This window comes from Magnolia sinica, chromosome 7, assembly GCF_029962835.1.
Source record: "Magnolia sinica isolate HGM2019 chromosome 7, MsV1, whole genome shotgun sequence".
NCBI classification, from domain to species: Eukaryota; Viridiplantae; Streptophyta; class Magnoliopsida; order Magnoliales; family Magnoliaceae; genus Magnolia; species Magnolia sinica.
In genome coordinates, this window is record NC_080579.1 from 711,199 (window position 1) to 736,147 (window position 24,949).

Below are 24,949 nucleotides of genomic sequence, written 5' to 3' on the forward strand. Positions count from 1 at the left end.
CCAGCTCATTTTAGGTACGAGCACAACAACTCATTTTAGGGTATGAGCGAAAAAATAAGACAGATCGAAATCTCAGGTGGACCACGGCATAGGACTGTGAATGCTTAAGGCCAATTTGCAGTTACGGTCTAGGCTCAATCACGAAATTCAGGCCTGATCATCAAATGGGCCAGGAGACCACCGGTTGCGGAGAATATGTCACCCTCGTAATATATTTAGGGCATGTTTGGGAGCGTGGATTCGGAATCCCTGTATCTGAAACCCCCTTGGTTTGAAATCCTCTTGTTGTGTTTGGCACCCTGGGCTCAGAATCAACTTTAATCCAAAAGTAGTTATTCATGGTGTATTTACGGGGGTTTGAATTTAATTACTAAATCAACTTTAATATGTCTAATTAATAAACATATATAACATTTGACACAAACAATGGTTGTAATAAGCCTGCTGAAATATATACTTTGCCCAAAAATGATGAAATTCCAAGTGTCTTGGATGGGCCACAAGCACAAGATCAGGTACGAGTAACTAACCAATGATTTTTAACCGTTGATTTACATGGACAATGTTTGGACAGTGCTGATCATCGTATTAGAGTAATTATAGTGATGCAATTGATAATCTAATTGTTTTGGGATATCATTAGTGGGCTATATGTCCAATAGAGTAATAGCCTAGTGACACACATGTTACACATGCAACTATTGGAAGGATTTTGATTTAATCCGAGCTTTCAAAGACCCGTGCATCTCTATATGACCTCTTGAACCAAGCTGTAAGCTCTTGTATGTGTACAAAATAAATGGATGTATACATATACGTTGTGTATCTATTCTGTCCATCCATTTTGCCGGATCATTTTGTGGCATGGACCCAAAAATGAAGCAGATATAAATCTCAAATGGGCTACACCATAAGAAGCAGTAGTCATTGAACTCCCACCGTTAAAAACTTCTTAAAGCCTATTTGCCATCTTCCACCACTGTTTATTGTGGTGTGATGTACCTGAAATTTGTATATGGTTCATCTTTGGCCCATGCTATAAAATGATTTGGCGTAACAGATGACACAATATAAAGATGAAGGTGGGCCCCGAGGTCAGGGTCTCACCCACAACGTACGCTGGATCAGCTGCGTATATGTGGAAGAAATAAAAAGGCAATCAACATCTGACGAACAACTTTTGATTTACATATTATTACAACTAAATCCATAAAAAAAAAAAAAAAGAAAAAAAAGAGAAAAGAAACAGAAAAAAGAAAAAAGGAAAAGAAAGAAAACATAAAAGAAAAAGAATAAAAAAAGAGTAGTTACACAGAACATCAACAAAATTCCTTGAAACAAGCAAGTGAAAAGCTGTTCGTCGATTTCATCTTCTTGGAGCCACATCACCGTAAAGCATTTTAAGTAAACCTCCAAGGGGAGCACTGATTCTGATATCGGGGATGTGGGCAATCTTGTCCCGATCTTCTCCTCCTTCTCTGTAGCGCTGTTGTAAGAGTGGACAGAACACTATCTCCAATTGTTGAAGCATGCTGAGGTGTTGCAACTCCTCTGGTAGAGACCTTAAATCTGAACAAAACCAGATCTTCAGTTTTTGGAGGGCTTTGAGTTGCCCCAACCAACCACAAGGGAACGATGTCAGCTCTGGATTACGACTAATCACCAGATGGTTAAGGTTGGGGAGGATGGGTAAGGGCCCACCCGATTCCAACCCATCATTACCTATCGTTAAAATCAGCTTCCGGAGGCGGGGTGGAAGATTACCGGGCAACTCCTTCAGCTTTGGACATTCATCCATTCGTAATTCCTGGAGTGATCGCATACACTCTCCATCTCCGATCAATTCCCACTCCTCCCAGTTTGGCATGTTTTGGAAGCGGAGGGTCTGGAGCTTTGGGAATGACACGACACCACCACTTCCATCATTATTATCATCCCCACTAAACTCACCACCCACCTTTCTCACCTCTTCCATTTCCACAATATGAAGGGATTTAAGGGAAGGTAGTTTACCAAGACCTGGCAATTGTTTACACTTGTTACAAGACCAGAGCTCCACCTCCACTAGATTGGAGAACACCGGATCCTCTATCCACTTGGGAAGGTTCCAACCTCTGTATCCCTCTATTTTCAACCTTTTCAAGTTTGTGTGGGGCTTCAGGATTTCAAGCACGACCTCCATTCTGTTCACCTCATCATCATCCAACGCTTCATCACCTCTGTATTCATATAATATAGCATAAATATCCTGCTGCTTATACAGTTCTGCCTCCCTAGCTTCGTCCCTGCTCTTGACTTTTTCCAACCCAATAATTTGGAGTCTTCCTTGAAGATGATTGATCAGTTGTTTCACTTCTCCCCATTTACATCCTTCGATGCCACCCTCCACTATCAACTTTGTTATCGTCCGAAGGCTACTTAGCCTCCCTATGCCCTGCGGTAAGTACTTCAGCTCGTCAGTGCCTTCTAAATCTAGATGTCGCAGGTTAATCATTTTTCCCAACCCTTTCGGAAGCTTTTTTAGCTGACGACAGTAATGCAGTTTCAAGGTCTGTAAATTTACACAATTACTCACCTCCTCAGGCAACTCCTCTATCTCTGCCTGAGATAAATCAAGATATCTCAACTGCTTCAATTTTCCCACCCCCTCCGGCAACTTCTTTATGTCTGTCAAAGATAAATCAAGATATCTCAACTGCTTCAATTTTCCTACTGTTCCAGGTAATTTCTGAATGCTAGTGTAACTCAAGTCCAATGCCCTAAGGTGTCTGAAATGATTAAATAAATTGTTCGGCACCCTAGGCATGTAGATTCTTGAGTCGCATAGCAACGTCCGCAACTTGTTAGCCTTATACAAGGTGGGCCAAATGGAAGCCACTTCTTCATCACTGACATATAAAAAAGAATGGCGGAGATTGCTTGGGTTCAGCGAGGCTTGTTCTCTGATATCCACCAGTGAACATTCACTTCCTGCAACGGATTTTGCAAGATCATGAACTAAATCATGCATCTTGCACTTGACTATGTTCTTGTCATCGTCCAGTTCTGCATCTTGAAGCAACGACCGTATTAGTAGATCATTGAAATACCGACCACCAATTTCTTCGGATCGGATAAAACCTTGTGCCACCCATAACTTCACTGTCACATCCTTCTCTATCACCCAATCTTTGGGGAAGATGGAGAAATATGCGAAGCATTGCTTCAAAGCAGGAAGCAAGTCATGGTAGCTGAGTAACAAAGCTGGTAAAATGCCTTGTAAGAAATCATGTGAATTCCATATGTCGCTTTCCAAGACAAGCTCCCACTCGTTTCTCGTCGTTCTTGAGCGCATGGCACTCCCTATTGTCTTTGCTGCGAGAGGCAGCCCTCCACACTTCTTTACGATTTCCTTTCCAATCGCTTCCAACTCTGAACGCTCTTCTGCACTCCGATGCTCAAGCGCTCTGCGCCAGAACACTAACCAGCAATCGTCATCGGATAGGACAGTCAGCTTGTGTATGCGAACCCCTCCCATCGCTGATGCAACCTTTTCATTACGAGTAGTTACGACGATTCGACTCCCGGATGCACCATCTTGGAAGGGAGGTTTCAGTCTGTCCCACTTCTCACTTTCTTCACACCAAATGTCATCAAGCACAATCAAGAATCTTTTTCCATGCAACATTTCCCGGAGGCAAAGTTGCAATCGATCCAAGTTTAAGTTTTTGCCCTTAAACTCAGTGTCTGCAGATTTTATAATTGATTCTGTAATCTGTTTCACATTGAAATATTCAGAAACGCATACCCACATTCTCATCTCAAAATGCCGCTTGACTTCCTCATCGTTATAGGCGAGTTGAGCAAGGGTGGTCTTCCCCAACCCCCCCATTCCAACGATAGAAATGACGAAGGGCACCTCATTCACCTCTCCACTACTCTCCCTCAGCAACAAGTGCAGGACTTCATTTTTGTCATCTTCTCTGCCGACAACTGACGGTTGGTCGAGCAGGGAGCCTGTCTCTCGCTCTCCCCGCCTCACTTCACTCTCCACTCTCTCCCTCTCCCCACTATCTACTTTAAGACCCAATTGGTTCTTATCTTTTTCGATATCATCTAATCTACCCTTCACCTCCTTTATCCTACTCCCAATTTTGTGGCGTAACGCGACATGATTGAAGCAGTTAACAGGTGACAGGAAGCTTGTTACCTTCTTCTTACTGAAACAGGACACACCATCTTCATCAGGTGCTTGTGATTTGAGAGCTTCCGTCATCCATTCATCTAGTATGTCATCCACATCGTAGGCCACGTCTTTGAGATTCTCCAACCACTTCTTCACAGCTTCGTCCTTCACTCGCCGAGTTTCAGCATCTTTAAGCACAGCTTGGATCAAGGTGAACGTATTGGAAAGCTTTTTGATCTCGTTGGTGACACCCACCAACAAAACCGCCTCATCTTCAAGAACTTTGGCCAATTTTTCTATGGCAAGCGAGACCAGTGAATCAACCATGTTTTCTGTTTTTGGTAGTGATGGAAAGAATGGAGGAATTTGAGTTCAAAGAGGTGTAAATATAGGAAATGGGAAGGAGTTTGAAGATATGGAACAGAAAGAGAAGGGAGGAATTTGAGTTCAAAGAGGTGTAATTATAGGAAATGGGAAGGAGTTTGAAAATATGGAACAGAGAGAGAAGGGAGGAATTTGAAATAAAATTGGTTTAGAAATGGGGAATGGAAAGGAGTTTGAAGATATGGAACAGAGAGAGAAGGGAGGAATTAGAAATAAAATTGGTTTAGAAATAGGAAATGGGAAGGAGTTTGAAGATATGGAACAGAGAGACAGAGAGGATTTGTTTCAACTTATGCTAATGCTGAAGTTAAAAAACTAAAGAGTTTGATGAAAGGGTGGAAAATAGAAGTTTTGGGTTGGTGGAGACCTTAGAAATTTAAGGTCATACCATTAAAAACTTCCTAAAACATAACTAAATGTTTTGTAGCGTTTATATGCAATCTAATCTGTTGATAAGGACACATAAACCTGCATGAAGGGAAGAAATAAATATCAGCTTGATTCAAAACTTTGTGGCCTATTAATGGTCAATCACCACCTTTCCTATGGTATGGTCCACTTGAAATTTTGGATCTGCTTCATTTTTTGGATTAGCATTAAAATAATCTAAAAAACACGGATGGACTGTATGGATAGAGAATAAATACATCAAGGTGGGCCCCACAGTACGGGCCACACCATTATGGGTGAGTCCAGGGTCTCACCTAATCCGCTACCGATGCTACGCATGAAACCAGTACCTTGAAAATGGGTGGTCAGGATTTTTCACAGGGAAATAAATCCAATCAACAATCTAAGTCATCCATTTGTTAGAGACCATCATGGATCGCTTATTGTTTGAAGCACTCCTTTTATCATTAAATCCTATCGATTACATGCACGAGTTAAAAAAAAAACAAACGGTTATGTAAGAGAAGAAAAACTTATGGAATGCTTCAATCATTCACTTAGTGTCAATTTTAATAGTAGTTCTTAAAAACTATGTTCTAGATCTTGTGAACGGTTCAGATTAATGGATTGAAATCTCCAAATATCTCAATACTGACAATCATGAACATATCATGGTATATGCCCATGGGATAGCAGCCAATAAAGGTGATAAAACATAAAGACCCACCATAGAAGAAAGATGCATATGATGTGAAAGATGAGGTACGATGCATCCCATGGAACGTGGGCGGCTGGTTTTTTCTAAAGATATCAGACAGAAGGAATCTGGTGACTCATGGAGCACTCAAAAATCAACTTCATGCATTCATGCTAGTGGGCCCCACGTAGATGTGCACTGTCAAGAGAGTTCATACCTTGTGATTATCTGCTCATCCAACCTGGAGTAGAGCAGGTCTCCGGTACTTCCATGTCCAAGATGGACCAAAAAAGGCCCGATTGAAGGCGGAAGTAATCAAGACCATTGGAACATTAAACTAGGCATATATATATATATATATATATATATATATATATATATATATATATATATATAAAATTAGCCCACGTCATCACTTATTGATCCTTGACGCTCGAGGTGAGCCTATACGTAGTTAATACCAGTAAAGAACCGCACAAATTCAATTAACCAACCGTATGGAGCCAACTAATCCGCCTGGTCACTTAAACCTCAAGTCTAACCTCGTAATTGTTCATCTAGGGACCAAATCTAACTAACCTATTACTGACTAATTAAGACAACTGTAGGTTAAATATGACACTATTTTTAAGTCTAAGTAGAAATCATGACCATTTATAAATAATAAGTTTACTATTTATCGTAAGTCATGAATTTTAGGGAGTTTGAGTTAGAGTTTGATTCTGAAATTTCTTCATAGGATTGTGAATTCATTTTTTATTATGAATCAAATTTCAAATTTCAAATTTTTAGAATTTATTTCTTTTTTTTTTTTTTCCCTCCGGGAAGATGGTGATCAACCTCAACACGTGCATCCCCGCATCACATCCCCTTCACAAGATGCATCTTATTAAGATGAGGGCACCCATAAAATCATGCTGATCAAGTTGTCGAGCTTCAGATCGAGCACACGGACACGACACACGTATAATAAATGACTCTATTTTAATTATGTGCACAAGTATGTATGTATCAGCCACAAAAGTATTGAATCGAGTTGATATTTATTGTTTGGGATCCCCTCAGTAAGAATGACCCGATGAATGGTGTGGATGGCATATAAACATCATAGCAGGCCTTGCAGTATGTTGGGCAAAAAATAAATATTGGGCCTAACAAAGTTTCAAGAATGGCATCATCTTCACTGCCGCACCAGCAGTTGACCCACATAAATTTGAATCTCTCATTTTTGGGCCCATGCCCTAAAATTGATTTGGGCATAATGGATGAATAGGGTGAATGTTTTACAAACATCACGGTGGGTCAGGCTAGAGCAAGTGACCCGTGTGAGGCGGTCCTCACCTGTGTGAAGTGGGTGGCTCGTGTGAGTTGGTACTCGTGTTATGTCCGACCCACAAAAAGGGTTCAGCCAAGTCCTAACCAATGGGATGTATGGCTTGGGCTATAAAATAAAAAGATTAATTAAGCATGCTTTATATTTTTAGGCTGGGATTTGGATCTATCACAACCTTGGGTACATGCTTGGCAAAGGTGGATGGTGTGGGTACGAAACACATACATCAAAGCGGGTCATTTTAGGGCATTATCCTAAAAAGAAGCAAATCCAATTATCGGTGGACCATATTATGGGAAACAGTGGTGATTAAATGTGGGACCATTAAATACTTTTAGTGTTGGGAAGCGCGGAAGGTGAGCCCTCAAGATCTGACGGTCTACACGATGTTGGGAACCTTTACAAAGCAGAAGATTGACGCTCCAACGGCCCGCCTATCTACTACTGGAGCAGATGGAACTATTCACACCTCTGATCCTACGGTATATAGTGGCCCCGGATTGCGATCTATGGATCAGATCGTCCCAAGGACAAGCTAAGATGGACAGACTACCGTGCACACTATATCTCTCTGTATACTCTCGGTATTTCGTATAATTGTTCAATGCGAGAGAGAGAACGCATCCCTTTTTATAGGAAAGGAGGGAGAGATCGGATGAGATAGGATGAAACCATATTATCCGGTCAAATCCCTATCTCTTATCATATTTCAAATTCAAAGTTGAATTTGAAATCTCAACCGAATGGAAAAGAAGGCCGGAGAAAGCCTAAACATGTGGGACCCACCCACTAGTGATTGCTCACCAGTGGGCCCCACTGGCCTACGTCCAACATCTCCCACTCAATCACATTGTGGGATAGGCACAAAAAATTTGTCCATCTAACTTGCCTAATAACAATCAAAAACCAAACATCGCGATCAAAAGAATCAGAGGCGTGGGACCAGCTGGATCACCATAATCTTCTCACAGGTGCTTAAGTACTAAGTGACCACCTGACTAGTACTCAATAACCCAAGCTTTGCAATGCCTGTCCTAGTCCGCATGACCACACCGGATGGAGTTAACTCCCGACCTGGAGTACTCGGCCAACATACGCACTTATCCAACTTATCGAGTTATTATGAAAACTTGATTTTTCACAAACTTCGAATAAAACCAATTCAAAGCAATACTTATATATATATATATATATATATATGCTTTTTAAGAAAAATACTGTTTGCAAAAGTCTAATAAAAACAACTCGACACCTGGCGGATAAGTCTTCAAGTGCGTATTTATAGTTATAGAAACTGTAGCTGTCACGGGATCTTACCCACGCAGATGTGTAATTTGAAATTAATCAAGCTAGGTTTTCAAGAAAACCAATAATCAGGAAAGACATTCTGTAAGACCCGTGTCCTAGTCCGTACTGTTCCGTTGGATTCCGCGGTCCTTTCGGTCAAATTTCGGCAACCTTCGCACCGTATCCGGCGTTTGCGCACGATCCTAAGTCAGGTCCCGCGCACCGACGTCGGATCGATCCGAAACCTATGTCTTGGCGATCGCGTCGTCGCCGCTGTTCCAACGCCGTGACTTGCGCACCGAACCGATACCCAGGCAAGAAGATGCCGATCTGCGTTTATTCTGAAAAAACACCGCGCGTTGCGGATTTCGAGGGAATCTCTACGATATGTTCCATCAATCAATGTCAAGTACAAGCCTTACCTCTAGTACTACAACCCATTCCCTCCTTTTTCAAAAGTCCACCCTCTTTCCACCTCACCACTCCTCTTTTTCTCATTTTCAACCACAACCATCTCTCTTCTCCACCAATTTCAAACTAAGCCATACCTCTCATCACTCCCTTTCCTACAACCACCACTCCACCCATCCCTTCATCCATTATTTCTATCTCTCCCTCTCATTCTCTAGCAATTTTTCAAATCTCATGAGAGCTCCAATATCCAAGCTCTCTCCCAAATAACAAGTGTGGCCCACCCTCTCATCTTTCATCCACACCATCAATCTTCCATCAACCTCCATCAAAAAGCAAGGCAAGGAGCATTTAAGGCCAAGGGAGCAAGTAGAAGTAAGATAAGGTGGTTGATTTGTAATTATTTTAAATTTTAGTGACCACTTGTTGTGGGACCCACTTTGATGTATGTGTTGTATCAATGGAGGGCCCATAGTGGCGGGGTCCCTCTTCTCTACCACCGTTTATCTCTCTTTCTCTCTCTTTCTTTTCTCTCCCTAGAATGAAGTGGGCCCCACCAAATCATGTTAAATCCACTCCATTTATCAATGGTGTGGCCCACCACATCTTAGGCCAAATCCATCGTCCATTTTAGGATGGTGGAAAGTTTCACATGTTATATATATATATATTATATTTACTTTTATATTAATATATATATATATATATATATATATATATATATATATATATATATATATATATATATATATATATATATATATATATATATACATGGTGGTGGGCAATGTACATGTGGGACCCACCATGGTGCATGTGTTGTAGCAACACTGTCCAGGATGCGGGACGTGTAACCGTGGGAGGGAGAGGCTAACAGTGGAGTGTGTACGCTGACGTGAGTGTGAGAAAAAAAAAAGGAAGGTTGCTTTTGGGTGGACCGCATATGTAGGCCCCACCTTGATATATGAATCCAATCCGCGCCGTCCAATCCATTCCTCACATGTTTTTAGGCGTTGGTCAGAAATTTGAGGCTAATCCGATTCTCAGGCGGGCCATAACATAGGGAATAGTAGTGTATACCATTAAAACACACCTTAAAGCTTCTATTCTCCCAAAACGAGGCGCATATTGGACTCTTTTGGTCGGTCTTGGACCAAGGAATCCAATGACTGGTGTGGATCTTGTTGATGCGGGCCCCGTCTGTGAAAAATCGCAGAAAAATGAATTTTTTCAAAAAATAAAAAAATAAAACTCACAGCGGGCGCTGGCAGCGCCTGCGCTGGCCGCTGACGGACGGGAGGGCTGGGGCTCACAGCCCCAGCTGTGGGCCCCACTTGATGTGTTTCGCCCATTAGAACCGTGCATTTTATAGGTCCCCACGGTCCAGCCGTTCATCCCAAAAATCAGCCGTATACGGAACTCAGGTGGGCCACACCATCTAAAATCATGTAAAGACCTGCCTAAACATATAAAAATACTTGGTGGGGCCTACCTGAAATTTGGATGCCGCTGAAACTTGGTCTGAAACTTCAGCCAAGTGGGACACACATAATGGGTGGGCTGGATTTGGGAACCACATTTGGTGGGCCTATTTTTCTCAGGTCCACGTGACCCTTTAAATAGGTAGGATGCAAATAAACATTACGGTGGGCCCCTCCCTGACCGCGTGGCCGGTTGGGTGGAAATAAACATTTCAGTGGGTCCCAGTCCAGTGGGCCCTACCCCAGGTGCACGTGACCCCTTTAAACGGGTTGTGTGGCAAATATACATTAATGTGGGCCCAGGTCAGGTGTGACCTTATCAAAAGACTGGGTAGAAAATAAATATTACCGTGGGCCTTACTTGGCCCAAGCAACCTTATGGACAGTTGGATGGCAAATAAACAATACAATGGGCCCAGGTTGGGTAGAAAATAAACATTCTAGTGGGCCCAGTCCAGTGGGCCCTACCTTGGTTCAGGTAGCTTTATGAACAGTTGGGTGGAAAATAAACATTATGTTGGGCCTTAAGTTGGGTGGAAAATAAACATTATATTGGGCCTTAAGCTGGGTGGAAAATGAGCATTTTGGTGGGCCCCACTTATGTAAGTATTGTAAACCACACCCTCTATTAGTGTGGGCTCCATCATAATGTATGTGTTTCATCCAACTGTCCAACTGTTTTGGAGATAATTTAAGGCCCATTATGGAGGCCCATCTTCATGCATTAGTGGTCCTTGTTGAGGCCCACCTTGATTTGTATTAGGCCCATATTATGAGGCCCATTGAGGCCCACCTTGATATAGATATGGGGCTCATGTTATGTAGCCCATTTGATGTATTTGGGTCCTTGGGTCAAGGCCCAATTAGATGTACAAAAGGCCCATTACAATGTGTGATTCATGGAAGGCCATTCCTTGGGAGCAATGTTGGTTTGATGTCCACATTGAATGGATAATGTTGGTTAAATGTCCGCATTATAACTCTCCCTAAGGCCCACTGATAGGCCCATAATTATGGTAAGTAGGCCGTCTAGGGCCATCTCCATTATACCTAGAGCCCATCTCTTTATACATGTTTAGTATAGATCCATGATTCATGATCATTCGCACCATATGTATGCCTGATGTGAGGAGTGACCGATCATAGCATATACCTTTGGATAGACTGTTTATGGGCTCCCTGATAGGCGGAGTTGCCTCATATAAGTGCATGGTATATACAGGGCTGTTGCATGACTGATAGTGTGATTCATGCACTTGCATTTGTGTGATTGTAGTTACTATATGCCCTAGCCACATCAGGGTCATAGCCTCCACAGACACATCGTGGATGGCAGGATTGGAAACCGGAAATATTTGGTTCTAGCATACGGGCGCCATAGACGTCCCTGGGTGAAAATCCCTAAACCCGATGGTACCAGAGGATGACTCCAATGTCGAGACCGAGTGGATATATGAGCGCATGAGGGCCGAATACCAGGAGGCCGCGTCTCCCACTATGTCATGGTTGGTTGGAATGGAGTGTGGCCTTACCCGCCCGAGGGTAGAGGGCAATGCTAGGCTGAGTCTGACCAGCTTGTAAATGGGTTTGCTATCGACGTGTTGGATAGGTATTGGCAAACTATTGGTCAAGCGGATAGTGAGGTCTCTTACGCTCACTTGGACTAAGCGCATGGGGGAGGAGCATGTCATTTGGAGTGTATTGAACCCGGTGATTATCCAGAATGAGAACTGAACTGATATATGATGAGGTTTGGTATGCTTGAGTTGCATCTCGCATCGCATGGCGTGTTATGGCCGATAAGATTCATATCTTGCACCACATAGCCTGGTACGGCTAATTGTATCCATGTACTCATCACCATGATTCCGCATTACTCGACCTTGCATTTTGAGCACGCTTATATCGCACATACTTAAACCACCCTTTAAGCTTTCTATAAGCTTATGCATGATTGATGCGTGCGCAGTGGCGCTAGACGCATGACCATAGTCTCGTAGTTGGAGCGTGCGGCCACTCGGAGTTTTGTTTCTTTTGTTACATTGTATTTTCCCTTTCACGCATTGTACTCAAAATGTTTTTGATCATAGTGGATTTTGTGATGGTGTTCTTGTGGTTATTATTTGTGAGTTATGCTTTTGTTATGCTCATTATGAATCGACCGATGATTTGAAATCCTCCTTGTAGTATCCCGGATCGAACCTGGTGAATAGGTGCCGGAACTCGAAAATGGGGTTCTACGGAGGATGTCTCATCAATCGGAAATTTTGTGAGCCGGTTTCCAAGTTCAGGGACATTTCGTCATAGTACACTAAAGTAGCAACACTCAATCTCATCCTCATATACACAAGAGGAGGGTAGCTAAGGATACAAAGAGTCACCTACGGGACTGGCTACTCGCACGTTGCAATGATTAGATCGAATCAAAGCAATCTGTAGGTAATAGGTCCCAGCACGTGGCTACAATCCACGTCGTAAAGTAGACAATACTAGGTGAATGTCGGGTCTACAATACGCAGGTCATTCTACATAAGGTACGACTCATCTCATAACCTCATAACCTGGCTTTAATTTCAGGCCATAACATTGATCGCATGTAACGGAATGGTGCGATTATGTTATTCGACTTTATCAGTCTCATCTTCAATCTTTATAAGATTGTAGGCGAATACGACTCACTCATATCCTCATCCTTTATTATTCACAATAAAGGGAAGTTCATACCTCAATGTATAAACATAGCCCTAAATGTACCTCTCTTGTACATTCAAGGTTGGTCAACCCGTGCGAGTGGGTGACTGGCCTGCCGACAAAAATAGAAATCCTACATGATTTCAAGGTAAATGCTGATGATCTTCATACCTAGTTATATTAGTGTTCAATACTGAATAAAAAGGAATATAATATTCATTAATGAAAGATCAAAGGTACTACAAAACAAGTACATCAGTCAAGCTTTCTTCAATCCCATCTGCTTGATATGAACCTGAAATAGATCTCTACCTATAGGTTTCGTCATGGGATCAGCCATCATTTCCTTAGTAGGAATGTAGCCGAGGGCGACCTTCTTATCTCTCACTTGATCAAGAACGTAATGATACTTGATCTCTATGTGCTTAGATTTCTGGTGGTGTTTAGGGTCCTTTGCCAAGTCAATGGCGGAGTATTGTCTATCTTCAATGATATAGGCTGACGAACACTGGTACAACACCCAGACTCATTAGAAATCTGCGAACCTATACACACTCCTCTGTAGCACAACATGTAATGTACTCGGCCTTCATAGATGAAAGGGTTGTGTCTGTTTTTTACTCGACCATGAGATAGCTCCTCCTCCGAGTAAGAATACATATCCTCGAAGTAGACTTTCCTCGCTTGCGTCATTACCCCAAGCAAAGATCTCGAATATCCTTTAAGCTCGAGGCTTGTTCCTTCATAACACAACATGAGGTCTTTTGTTCCTCTGAGATAGCGGAATATACATTTGACGGCTTGGCAATGAGACTGTCCCGTTACTCGATAACGGCCGACTATGCTAATGCATAGCTAATATCCAATCGGTGCAAAGCATAGCATACCTTAAGCTCCCTACTGCACTTGATAAGGTATCGAGGACATAGCCAATTTCTCGGCTTCAGTCGGACACGATTTTCTGTCTAGCTTGGTAGCTTTATCCATAGGGGTTTCAATGACTTTTAAATTTTTCATCCCGAACCGCTCTGATCCTATGGTATATAGGTTGCTTGAGACAAGCCTAAAAATTTCTTAGGGCGATCCTTGATGATTTTTATCCCTGATGATTTTTATCCCAAAAATAAAGTTGGCTTCACCGAGGTCTTTCATCTCAAAGCTCGAGAATAGCCAATCTTTAGTCAATATCAACAATTGTATGTCATTACCAGCTAACAGGATATCGTCTACATATAGAGATAGTATCAGAAAAGATCTTCCAGACCGTTTCATGTATACACAATGATCTTCTTCACTCATCGTGAATCCAAAAGTGGTGATGGCCAAGTGGAACCTCATGTACCACTGTCTTAAAGATTGCTTCAGCCCATAGATAGATTTCAACAACTTGCAGACTTTCTTTGGATGCTTTTTGTCCACATAACCCATGGGCTGTTGCATGTATATCTCTTCATCCAAGTCACCATTTAAGAATGCGGTCTTTACATCCATCTGATATAACTCTAAGTTTAAACTTGCGACAATGGACAAGATCATGCGGATTGAGGAGAACTTTGCAACAGGTGAAAAGGTCTCCTCATAATCAATGCCTTCTTGTTGTGTAAAACCTTTAGCAACTAATCGTGCTTTATACTTGTCCACTGTACCATCTGCCTTTCTTTTGATCTTAAGTACCCATTTATTACCTATCGCTTTGCGATTGGAAGGCAGATCAACAAGTTCCCAGACTTTATTCTTCTCCATAGAAGCGATCTCTTCGTCCATAGCATTCACCCAATCGGCCGAGTTAGAAGATAATAATGCATCCTGATATGAATCAGGTTCATCATCATCAACTGCAACGCAAGAGAATGTTTGCCCCTCAATATCGAAGTATCTTCGGGGAATCAATCCTCTTTCGCTTCGACGTAACTCAGGAGCCTGCTGAGATGTCCTCCCACTGTCCTGGTGAACTATAGGAGCATCTTCATCTTGAGGAGCAGAACTCCCACTCTCCTGAGATACATCGGGTATTTCAAAAAGTTCTATTGGAACCTTTTGCTTCATTCGGCTTGGGTATCTATCTTCAACGAAGGTCACGTCTCGGGATTCTATCTCAATCCATCGTCCATGGTCCTCATAAACTAGAACGTATCCCTTTGAATGCATAGGGTACCTAATGAACACGCATTCAATGGTTTTACTATCAAGTTTACCTCTATGTTGAGTAGGTAGCAAAACATATGCCAATGATCCCCAAGGGCGTAGGTGGGCTAAAGAAGGAGGCCTCCTAGACCACATCTCATATGGAGTCTTAGGAATGGATTTGGATGAGACTCTATTAAGGACGTAGACGGCTGTTAACAGTGCGTCTCCCCAGAATATGGTAGAGAGATTGGCTTGTGCCATCATCGATCTAACCATGTCCAATAGTGTCCTATTCCTTCTCTCTGCAACACCGTTTTGTTGTGGAGTGTAAGCCATTGTATATTGCCGAATAATTCTAATGTTTTCATAATATGATTTAAATGTTTCAGATGTATACTCGCCACCTCTATCAGATCGAAGGGTTTTAATCTTTTTCTCAAGCTGATTTTTCACCTCAACTTTATATTTAAGAAAACAATCAAAAGCCTCAGATTTGTGTGAGATGAGATACACATATCCATAGCGCGAGTAATCGTCAATGAAAGTGACAAAGTATTGACATCCGTTTCTGGCATGTACATTAAAGGGTCCACAGATATCTGAATGGATTATCTCTAGTGTGCCCTTAGACCTAGCCGCTTTGGGAAATGGTTTCTTCGATGTCTTCCTGAACACACAATGTTCACAAAATGGCAAATCAACTTTAGATAAGGAATCTAACAGATCAGAACGTACTAGTCTTGTCATACGATCCTTTCCGATGTGACCTAACCTCGCGTGCCATTTTTGAGATTCAGATACTACATTTTTATTCGACATAGTAGATAAAGCAAGATGGGCATTATCACAATCTACGTCTAGAATAAATAAATCTGAAATTAAATTTTTCCATGCAAAGATGAGGTTATTCAGTCTCAAATAAACTCTAGTCCTGGAAAATCGAATATCAAACCATCAAATAATAACTTAGAAACAGAAATTAAATTCCAACGCATCCCCGGTACAAAAAGAGTATCACGAAAGATTATTGTTTGCCCTATGCGCGTACGAAGATGGAGAACGTCAATCCCTAGTACGTCTTCAACAGCGTTATTGCCCATGTACAGCTTGTAACTTTCTTTGGCTACAGGCTGAAATTCCTCGAGTCCTCGACGACTCTGTGTCACGTGCTTTGTTGCACCTGAATCCAAAATCCACTTGTTAGATATAGTATTAACGGAAATGATTTCAAAACAAATGCCTACATACAAAGTATCTTGTGACTGAGAAATTACCGTCTTTTTGTGGGCACACTGCTGAGCATAATGGCTAAAATTTTCACAGACAAAGCAGATTATATTTATCTTTTTCTGCTTCTTCTTTCCATTCCCCTTCTTGAGATTTGGAGGAGGTGCTGTGGTCTTCTGTTCTTGATTATTCTTCTTCGCCTTCTTGCGAGCTTTGAATCATTTTTTGTTAGCTTTTTACTTATGGGTCTCTGCTACAAAAGCTTTGGCCGAACCTGGCTGAATTGCATTCATTTCAACTTCATGTACCAAGTGGCCACAAAAGTCTCTGAACCTAGTGATAGAATCAGTATGGTTCAGAATTCTTTTGATTTGGGCCCAAGATTCAGGCAAGGAACGGTGTATGGATATAATCTTCTGATTTTCAGTCAATTTGCACCCAACATTCCTAAGGGCACCTATCATTTGCTCCATCTTACGAATATGATCTTTGATGGGACAGCCGACAGGCATCCTGTACTCCTGGAATTCCAATTTCATTGCCCTAACTCTCGCATCTGACTTCTGCGCATAGGCATCTGTCAGTGCTTCCCAGATTCCCTTAGCGGTTTCATGCACTTCATACGTAGGTATGAGTTCTTTGTGCATAGTGCTAAGAAGGACATTACGGGCTGAACGATTTTGTTTTCGCCACTTATTATAGCGAGTCATCGCAACCCTATGTTCTTGTAAATTCCCGTTTTCAGCCAATATGGGTTCCTCTTGAATCTCATTGAGTGTGTGCGATATGTTGTCCTCATTCAGAAGGCATCGCACTGCGTGAGACTAGTCTTCGTAGTTGTTACCGTCGAAATGTTATCCTTTCAACTGTTCAGCGATTAATGCTTTGGTGACCATCTCTACATTGCATAAATATCACTATTTAGCTATGATCTAAGGTATTAACTCTAATCATCAACATTTCTACGTTACATAAAATTTCAAAGTATAAAAGTAGTTAATACATCTTAACGAGATCTGAAAGTCCACATACCCGAATGGGTGGTGTAGAACAATCAAGTTCTCTAATTAAGATGAGATTTAATGCTTTTATAAGAATAAATTTATATAACGTGCAACCTTCCATTACATGATTGCATGCATCATTTGGTGTAGGAGAATAAACTCCCACTCAGGTTATGCACAACCTTTATTTGTGTATAGGGAGTACCTAAGTACTAAGTTTTTCTATATTTTCCAATGAAAAATAAGGGGGCTTAGATCTAAACACATCAAGCCGAATACTTTCATGCATATTAACATCATCATCAGAAAGGAAAAATTAAGTGCTTAGATATAAAGAGAGTACAATCTTCACCTGTGATCATGACTATTAGTGATGGATCCGATCATTACCGATAATGATCATTGTTGATGATGGATCCTTTCATCAACATTGATCATCATGGTTGATGATCGTTTCGTTCACTAATGAGCAATAGATCAACAGTGAAGAAGATATTATAAAGGAAACTATATTTTTGATATGAGTCCATCATCCTTCAACAGATCTACTCATGAAGAATTAGAAAAACAAAAAAAAAAAATTTGCTACGGATTGGCTGATATGTGTATACGTGCTAACATGTGTACAAAAGCCATGTGTACATAAGACAACATGTGTACACATGTGTATAGCAGATTCTATTAGACATGCATGCAGTAGCTAACTTGTATGTGGAAGCCAACACGTGTTAATGCAGATTAGAACGGTGCTCATGTACTGCACGTGCAGCAGCTAATGCAGATTACAACATGTGTATACATGTATACAATAGCTAATGCAGATTACAACTTGTATAGTTAACTTGTATGTGTATACTGTATACATTAGCTAATGCAGATTACAACACATGTACAGTAGCTAACACATGTATGGTAGGCAACACGTGTACACATGTACAGCAGCTAATGCACGTATAGCAGCTAACACATGTACAGTGGCTGACACATGTATGGTAGCCAACACGTGTACACATGTACAACAGCTAATGCATGGACATCAGCTAACACATGTACAGTGGCTAACACATGTATGGTAGCCAACACGTGTACACATGTATGTACGTATGTAATCTACATTAGCTTACAACACGTGTACAACATGTATGTAATCTAACACATACAACAGTGGTATACATTAGCTTACAACACGTACAACATGTATGTAATCTAACACATACAACGTGTACAACATGAATGTAATCTAGCCAACACGTGTACACATGTATGTACGTATGTAATCTACATTAGCTTACAACACGTGTACAACATGTACAGCAGCTAATGCACGTACAGCAGCTTACACATGTACAGTGGCTAACACATGTATGGTACCAACACGTGTACACATGTAGAGCATGTATAACACGTGTACAACATGTACAGCACGTGTTAACTTGTATGTGTACAATATGTGTACAACACGTGTACAACATGTACAACACGTGTACATCATATATACAGTAGCTAAATAACACGTGTACAACATTAGCTATTGCAGATAAGCTATTGCAGATTAGCTATTTTTTTTTTTTAATAACTCATCACATCTGATGAGTCTTATAAATCTGAACGGTCCACATGAAGCAGAACCTCATGAAATCCCCTGGTACCAATTTTTACTTTGAACCAAAACTTTGGTGGGCCATTACAAATTCAAACATTTTCTTCCCTCGATTTGAATTTCTCTTTGCTATGGCCCACTAGAATCTTAGATCAGTGTGAAAATTCACCTCCTAAGGTTTCATGGGGTTCCGCATCTTATTGACCATTCGGATTCGACACCAATGACACGTGAGTAAAGGTGCGTAGGTGAGCATGCCTTTAAGTGGTGTAGTTCAATACAACAACTATTAGTGGATGTATTTCTATTAAACAACTATTGGTGGATATGATGTACACGCATGGGGTACAATATGTGGACCATTCCATAAACCAATTACATGTTGTACATTAAGATGTATGGAATCATAAAGATCTACATGATCATCTTGGTCCATCATAATCGGGCTTACATGCACATGGCATATGTGTATACAAAAAACTAATCCACCGTACACATGCTGATTTGATACCATTCGTAAAACATGGATTCCAATCCAAAAAAAAAAAGGATGGGTTACTTACCTTTTTAGATGAATATAATCGGAGATCCGCCGTTAAATATGCTCTGATACCACTATTGGTGAAGCGCGGAAGGTGAGCCCTCAAGATCTGACGGTCTACACGATGTTTGGAACCTTTACAAAGTAGAAGATTGACGCTCTAACGGCCCCCCTATCTACTATTGGAGCAGATGGAACTATTCACACCTCTGATCCTACGGTATATAGTGGCCCCGGATTGCGATCTATGGATCAGATCGTCCCAAGGACAAGCTAAGATGGACAGACTACCGTGCACACTATATCTCTCTGTATACTCTCGGTATTTCGTATATTTGTTGAAAGCGAGAGAGAGAACGCATCCCTTTTTATAGGGAAGGAGGGAGAGATCGGATGAGATAGGATGAAACCATATTATCCAGTTAAATCCCTATCTCTTATCATATTTCAAATTCAAAGTTGAATCTGAAATCTCAACCGAATGGAAAAGAAGGCCGGAGAAAGCCTAAACATGTGGGACCCACCCACTAGTGATTGCTCACCAGTGGGCCCCACTGGCCTACGTCCAACACTTAGAATGTAACATAATGTTTTGTAGCGTTTATAAGCCATCTAATCACGATAAGGACACATAAACCTCGCTTGAAGGGAAGAAACAAATATATATATCAACTTAATTCAAAAATTTTTGTGGCCTATTAATGGTCAATCACTCATTTCCTATGGTATGGTCCATCTAAAATTTTGGATCTGCTTGATTTTGGATTAGCATTAAAATAATCGACTGTATGGATAGAGAATAAATACATCAAGGGCCCGTTTGGCCAGATTGGAAGGGATTGGATGGTATTGGAAGTTAAATCGTGGGATTGGCCAGGCGTGCCAAATAGACTGGATAGAGCAATCCGGATATAGCAATCCCATGGATCTTAAGACAATCCACCGACAACACCATCATTACCTCTTAAATCCCATCTAATCTACCCTAATCCCTTCAAATTTGCGGGGACGTGTTTGGTTCGAGGATTGGAAGGGATGAGAAGGTTTAATCTTGGGATTGGCGGGCGTGCCAAACAGACTGGATATAGGAATCCCATGGATCTTAAGACAATCTACTTGCAACACCATCATTACCTCAAATCCACGCCATCCACCCTAATACCATTCAATCCCTTCCAATCCACCCAGCCAAATGGGCCCCAAGGTGGGCCCCACAGTAAAGGCCACACCATCTTGGATGGTCAGAGACTCACCTAATCCGCTTCCGATGCTACGCATGAAACCAGTACCTTGAAAATGGGTGGTCAGGATTTTTCGCAGGGAAATAAATCCAATCAACAATCTAAGTCATCCATTTGTTAGAGACCATCACGGATTACTTATGATTGTAACACTCCTTTTATTATCCAATCCCATCCATTCCATCCACAGCTTAGAAAACAAACAACTTTGTAAGAGAAGAAAAACTTATGGAATGCTTCAACCATCTTCTCAGTGTCAATTCTAACAGTAGAAAACTATGTTCCAGATCTAGTGAACGGTTCAATTAATGGATTGAAATATCAAAATATCTCAATTCTGACAATCATGAACATATCATGGTATATGCCCATGGGATAGCAGCCAGTAAAGGTGATAAAACATAAGGACCCACCAATTAAGAAAGATGTGCATATGATGTGAAAGATGAGGTACGATGCATCCCATGGAACGTGGGCGGCTGGTTTTTTCTAAAGATATCAGACAGAAGGAATCTGGTGACTCATGGAGCACTCAAAAATCAACTTCATGCATTCATGCTAGTGGGCCCCACGTAGATGTGCACTGTCAAGAGAGTTCATACCTTGTGATTATCTGCTCATCCAACCTGGAGTAGAGCAGGTCTCCGGTACTTCCATGTCCAAGATGGATCAAAAAAGGCCCGATTGAAGGTGGAAGTGATTAAGATCGTTGGAACATTAAAGTAGGCATATCTCGTCAATTAGAATGATTTATTTGACCTATCATGTATAATTTTGGGTAGAAAAGCTACTTTAGCCACCCAAACCCACTAAGTCGTGTTGTCCACGCCAAATTTATGAGATTTCATCAAATAGATGGTGGAAAATCAATTTTATTTTCATTTTTATTATTTATAGTAATTTTTTGTTTGATCATAACTCCTCATCCTTTGAGCTTGAAGACCCGTGGAAATCAATGCGGTTAGGTTAAATATGACACTATTTTTAAGTCTAAGTAGAAATCATGACCATTTATAAATAATAAGTTTACTATTTATCGTAAGTCATGAATTTTAGGGAGTTTGAGTTAGAGTTTGATTCTGAAATTTCTTCATAGGATTGTGAATTCATTTTTTATTATGAATCAAATTTCAAATTTCAAATTTTTAGAATTTATTTCTTTTTTTTTTTTTTCCCTCCGGGAAGATGGTGATCAACCTCAACACGTGCATCCCCGCATCACATCCCCTTCACAAGATGCATCTTATTAAGATGAGGGCACCCATAAAATCATGCTAATCAGGTTGTTGAGCATAAGATCGGGCACACGGACACACATATAGTAAATGACTCTATTTTAATTATGTGTACAAATATGTATGTATCGGCCACAAAAGTATTGAATTGAGTTGATATTTATTGGTTGGGATCCCCACTGCCCATAGGTGGTGAAATCCCACTACGGTGCGAGTGTGTGGAGTGTGTGCGCGTGTGTTAATAAAAAAGAAAAAGAAAAAGAAAAAGAATGACCCGATGAATGGTGTGGATGGCATATAAACATCATAACAGGCCTTGCAGTAAGTTGGGCAAAAAATAAATATTACAAAGGGCCTAATAAAGTTCCAAGCTTGGCATCATCTTCACTGCCACACCTGCAGTTGACCCACATAAATTTGAATCTCTCATTTTTGGGCCCATGTCCTAAAATTGATTTGGCCATAATGGATGAATGGGGTGAATTTCTTACTAATATCATGGTGGATCAGGCTAGAGCAAGTGGCCTGTGTGAGGCGGTCCTCCCTGTGTGAAGCGGGTGGCTCATGTGAGATGGTACCCATGTTATGTCCGGCCCTTAAAAACAGTTCGGCCAAGATCCTAACCAGTGGAATGTATGGCTTGGACTATAAGATGAAAGTGATTAATTAACCATGCTCTATATTTTGAAGCTGGGATTTGGATCCGTCACAACCTCGGGTACATGCTTGGCAATGGTGGATGGTGTGGGTATGAAACACATACATCAAAGTGGGCCTAGGAAGCTTTCAATGGTAGATGTTCCATTCTCACTATTTTTGCTGAGGGTGGACCCTAGAAAGGTTTTAACTGTAAGTATTTAATCTCTACTGGTATCTGTGGTGGGGCTCACATGAGCTAAGGATTTGCCCCACGAGTGGGCTGGGAGATGGATAAAAGGTGTGAGTATAACCGTAGCGTCCAATGTCAATTTCAAGAGTGGCCCTTAAAAAACTGTTCTGGATCTTGGGAATGGTTCAGATTAATCGATTGGAATCTCTAGATATCCCAATTCTGGGGATCCTAAACATACCGTGGGACACTCTCATAAGAGCGCAGCTGGTAAAGGTAATAAATTATAACAAGACCCACCAGAGGAGAAAGATTCCCATATGATGTGATAGAATGGGCATCCAATGCTCTTTTTTTTCCAAAGATATCAGACACATGGAATCTCGTGACGCACCTAGCACTCAAAAATCAACTTCATCCAGTCAAGCTAGTGGGCCCCAGGTAGATGTAGACGGTCAAGAGAGTTTATACCTGATGAGGGATCAGTTTGGCCACCAAAGCCTGAAAACGGATGCTTCCAACTAAGATGGATGGTCGATCCACTAGATTGTTGTATGTGTTACTTTAGATAGTTAAATTGCACAAGCCATTAGCTTGGGCTAACCACTTATGCCATTGCATAATTGCATAAGCAATTGCTGGGGTTGGTGGCTTTTTTTTAAAAAATTATTATTTTTTCATAAAAAATGATATAAAAAATAGATTTTATTTTTAAATTAAGAAAAACTACGTATAATTATTACAAGTGATTGGAGTGTACATTTATAGTAAGTAAGGAAATCTTAGCCAAAAACAATAAAATCTAGTAGGAATCATGACAGTCTAAAAATAGTAAGTTTACAATTTATAGCAAGTCCTGAGTATTAGAGAGTTTTAAGTTTACAATTTTTAGTAAGTCCTGAATATTAGAGAGTTTTAGTTAGAGTTTGATTCTAAAACTTCTTCCAAGGTTTGATATCACTATTCAAAGTATGTTAAAATTTTACATTTCTAGAATTTATTTTTATTTTCTTATTTTCCCAAATGGATTTTTTATTTTCTTATTTTTCCACATGAATTTGAGGTATCTCCTTGACAAATCCAGATAAACTCTGTACATTCAGAGTAGTTATCCCCTGGGAGCACCGTGGTGACTATCTGCTCATCCAACCCTTTCACAAGGTGCATCCTATCACCCATTACATAATGTTGATCAAGTTGTTGGGCTTCAATTTGAACACGTAGACACACACACACATATATAGTGAATGGTTCAATTTTAATTGAGTATGTGTTGGCCAGAGAAAAGTATTGGATCGAGCTGATATTTGTCGTTGGGCGGAAACTAAACATTACAACGGGCCCTAACAAGGTTTCAACAGTGGCATCATCTTCACTGCCACACCCGCAGTAGACCCACCTAAATTTGAAAATGCCTGGGCCCATACCCCAAACTGATCTGGGCAAAACGGATGGGTGGGGTGGATTTCTTACAGACATCAAGGCCGTGGGGCCCAACTTTGGTGAGCCAGGAGCTCAATGAAATCATATCCACTAGCCAGGTGGGTATAGTTGAGGTAGTGATGAATGCAACAGTATGGATTCTGTGGGGTCTACCATTTTTAACGGCTCAGATGTTGCATGTTGTTTGCGGTTGCTGGATAATAATCTGTGGTAGGTTGTGATTGATGTGGACATTCCCATCCGATTGGGGAAATACTCCCTGAGTTGTTAATGGGACTGGGCTAGGACCTGAAAAAAATCAGAATTTTGAATAGGCACAGCAAAAACAGTTCAAAATCCGGGCTGAGACCAACCCCAGGCCTGCCCACAATCCTAATTTTGAATATCTTTTCAGGTGCGGAGTGCTCAAGTAGTAACGGCCTGCTACAGACCCCACGTGGTGTGTGGATGACATCCAACCTGCATAAAAGGTTCAACCCATCTTATTGTCTGCCTAGTAGAAAAATCAGGCTAATCCAATAATCAGGTCGACCACGACACTAAAAATAATGTACAACAGCAAACAAATCCCAAATTCACCTAATGTGACCACATGGTATGCTTATGGTATCCAAACCGTCCAAAAGGTGCAGCCCACCTTGATGATGGGATATCCCAAAAAATTGGGCCAATCAAATCGTCAAGAGGACCCAACCACTTGGAAGTTTATGAACTCTTTTTCATTTTTTTTTCTATGGTGTGGCCCACGTGATGGTTGGATCAGACTGATTTTAATGGGCTGCCGTTTTGATGCAGGTTGCATACAACCAAACACCAAGTGGGGCCCACAACAGCCCGCTAATCACCAGGGGAGCGTTCCCCAT

The 24,949-nt window shown here is 41.1% G+C and overlaps 2 protein-coding genes across 6 annotated transcripts in view; one reads left to right on the plus strand and one right to left on the minus strand.

Moving 5' to 3' along the window:
* The window catches only part of LOC131250753 (uncharacterized), a 74,495-nt gene that overhangs the window by 10,463 nt on the left and 39,083 nt on the right, over positions 1–24,949 (plus strand). The window lies entirely within an intron of this gene.
* On the minus strand, positions 1,367–4,492 carry LOC131251855 (disease resistance protein RGA2-like). The gene has a single exon (XM_058252849.1). It carries the CDS (start codon positions 4,490–4,492, stop codon positions 1,367–1,369), a length of 3,126 nt encoding a protein of 1,041 aa, XP_058108832.1.